This window comes from Buceros rhinoceros, unplaced genomic scaffold, assembly GCF_000710305.1.
Source record: "Buceros rhinoceros silvestris isolate BGI_N320 unplaced genomic scaffold, ASM71030v1 scaffold6635, whole genome shotgun sequence".
Lineage (NCBI taxonomy): Eukaryota > Metazoa > Chordata > Aves > Bucerotiformes > Bucerotidae > Buceros > Buceros rhinoceros.
In genome coordinates, this window is record NW_010412205.1 from 46,488 (window position 1) to 48,801 (window position 2,314).

At 45.1% G+C, this 2,314-nt stretch overlaps 1 protein-coding gene across 1 annotated transcript in view; it reads left to right on the top strand.

Moving 5' to 3' along the window:
* Positions 1-2,314, top strand: part of PUM1 (pumilio RNA-binding family member 1) — a gene marked incomplete at its 5' end in the record, with an annotated part of 68,315 nt that overhangs the window by 46,480 nt on the left and 19,521 nt on the right. Inside the window, one exon of the mRNA XM_010136294.1 lies at positions 1,195-1,338. Within this exon, the coding sequence (XP_010134596.1) occupies positions 1,195-1,338 (144 nt within the window). The remainder of the gene's footprint in view (positions 1-1,194; positions 1,339-2,314) is intronic.

Consider the following 2,314-nt stretch of genomic DNA (forward strand, 5'->3'; position numbering starts at 1 on the left):
TTGGTTTTGTACTTTTCAGTTTAACTACAACTGTAGAAGGCATTTTCGAGAGACTGTTAGATGTGACCCTACCTACCTGTGCAGCATTCCAGTTAAAGCAGGAAAACAAGTGTTACCAACGGCATTGCTGTGCGGGTGGGTTCGTTTCTTTTGTACTCAGAAGACTCGATGGTTCCTACTGGAAGGTGCTCTCGGATGTCTCTGTGGATCCTGCCAGCTTATGTGATCTTTATTTTATAACCTCGGCAATATCTTAGTGCTGTTCATTAGCCTTGTCTCTCCATCGCTGCCAGGTGCTTGACTTTAACAGGATAAGGACTTGCCCTCCATAGTTTCTTCCAGGCAAATACAAGTGGCTGAAAAACAAGAAAAGAAAAGGGATAAAAGGCAGCAGAGTTTTATTGTAATACACGGTTCTGCATGAGAGGAGCTGCTGTCTGAATTGTGGCTCTGATCCATGGGGCTGTGCGGTACAAATGCTTTTGACATTCAGTTGTACAGAATATTACTCTCATGGCAAAGGGCAGACATAAGGATTTTTTTGAATAACGTGCAAGTCTGTTCTGCTGGTCAAATGTAAGAGAACAGGATTATTTCAAGCTCAGGGCTCCTTGCTGAAAGTGTCACATCTGTGTTACATGGGGTTTTTATGATTTAAGAAGAATGTTGCTCTGTTCAGTTACAGAGTGAACTGGAATGTGCATGTTTCCATACCTACCTTCACCTTACATGTCTTATTTCCCTGTGTGGGCACGCAGAACAGCTTCAGCAGGTGATGGGAGGGTTGGAAGTGCAGTGTGTTCACATACATGAGAAGTCCCAGCACGTGTCATACTTACAAAAGCACTGTTTGTTTTCTGTTGTATGTTATGACCCTTTTTTGCATGTTAGGACCTTTTTTTATATGTAGAACTGAACTTACACTAGGGCGATGCTAGTGTAGCAGGTTCAGGGCTAAAAAAAAGGATTTCTCTACCTGAAGGTCTTACTTGTGTCAAGTCATAGGCTATTAATGTGGATTTTTGAGGGGTGTTTTTTTTCCTTCAGGAGAAGCAGAGCTGTTGTTGCTTTTTCTTTTTCCATTCAGACTTTCATTAAAAATCCTGTTCCCCTGTACTCATCTGAAGATGCTTGATCTGCTGTGCATTGTGTCCTTTGGTCCCTTACCTGTGCTCCTGTGGTTTCCCTCCTCAGGTTACCCAGTGCTGGCTCCTGCTGCTTACTACGACCAAACTGGTGCTCTCGTGGTGAACGCAGGGGCCAGGAACGGCCTGGGGGCCCCCGTCCGTCTGGTAGCCCCCGCTCCAGTCATCATCAGCTCCTCCGCGGCGCAGGCAGGTGAGTCCCAGGCCTGGCAAGTGAAAATCAGCTCTGTCCCCAGCATGGGGCGGCCCCGATGTCCTCTGGGCTCTGCTGGCGATGATGACGCTCACTTGCCCTCACTGAGATCCACTGCGGGGATCGTTGTTGAGAACATCCTCTATGCTCACTGTGGGCTGAGCCTCCAGAACGGCCTCAGAGAGGTAGCACCGCATAAACTTTTTATTTTGCAGAGTTTCATGACAGTTATTTAAATTTGTCTGCTGGCATCTCGTTTCCCACATGATAAAAGGTTTTAGCCTGATCCTAAATGATCACCTTATGTCAAACGTTACATACCTGGCCTTTGCCATGAGCTGTTGTGGGTTTTATTAGAGTTCTTTGGAAGTTCAAGGCTTCACACGGGTGTTTTCAGCCCGACTCTGTGTGTGTAAGCAGTCTTTGCAGAGTTAGTAACAGATTGTGAAACAGGCCTTTTAATTGTTTCCTTGTAACTCTCTTTTATTTTGCTTTTTCTTTTACTTTGGAACTGGCTGAAAACCAAAAGTCCTTGGTTTTGATGTCTGTAGCACCACAGGATTGTGTTTTGGATGCTAAAGAACAATTTAGCTTATTTCAAAACTTGTGTTTCTTAATTGGACACACTAAGTGCGTGGCTCTGTCGGTGAGAGTCTTAGAACTGAGGAGAAAGGGAACATTGTGTGGTTGATCTGTGTATCTCTGATAGCACAAGCAGCAGCAGCGATCACTGGGTGTTGGTGGTGGCTTCGTGCAAGACTTGTGGAGCTCAGCTACAAAAAGACTTTATGCAGAGTTTGATGCAAAAGGAAGATTTTCATCCTGAGAAGAAAGAGAAAAATCTGTAGTAAAGGAACCTGCTAAGTTTTAGCTTCCAAAACTGCTATGAAAAAGCATTTTTTCACTCTATGCTTCCAATTACTTTCTCTCCAGCGGTTGCAGCGGCTGCAGCTTCAGCCAACTGGGTCGCCGGTGG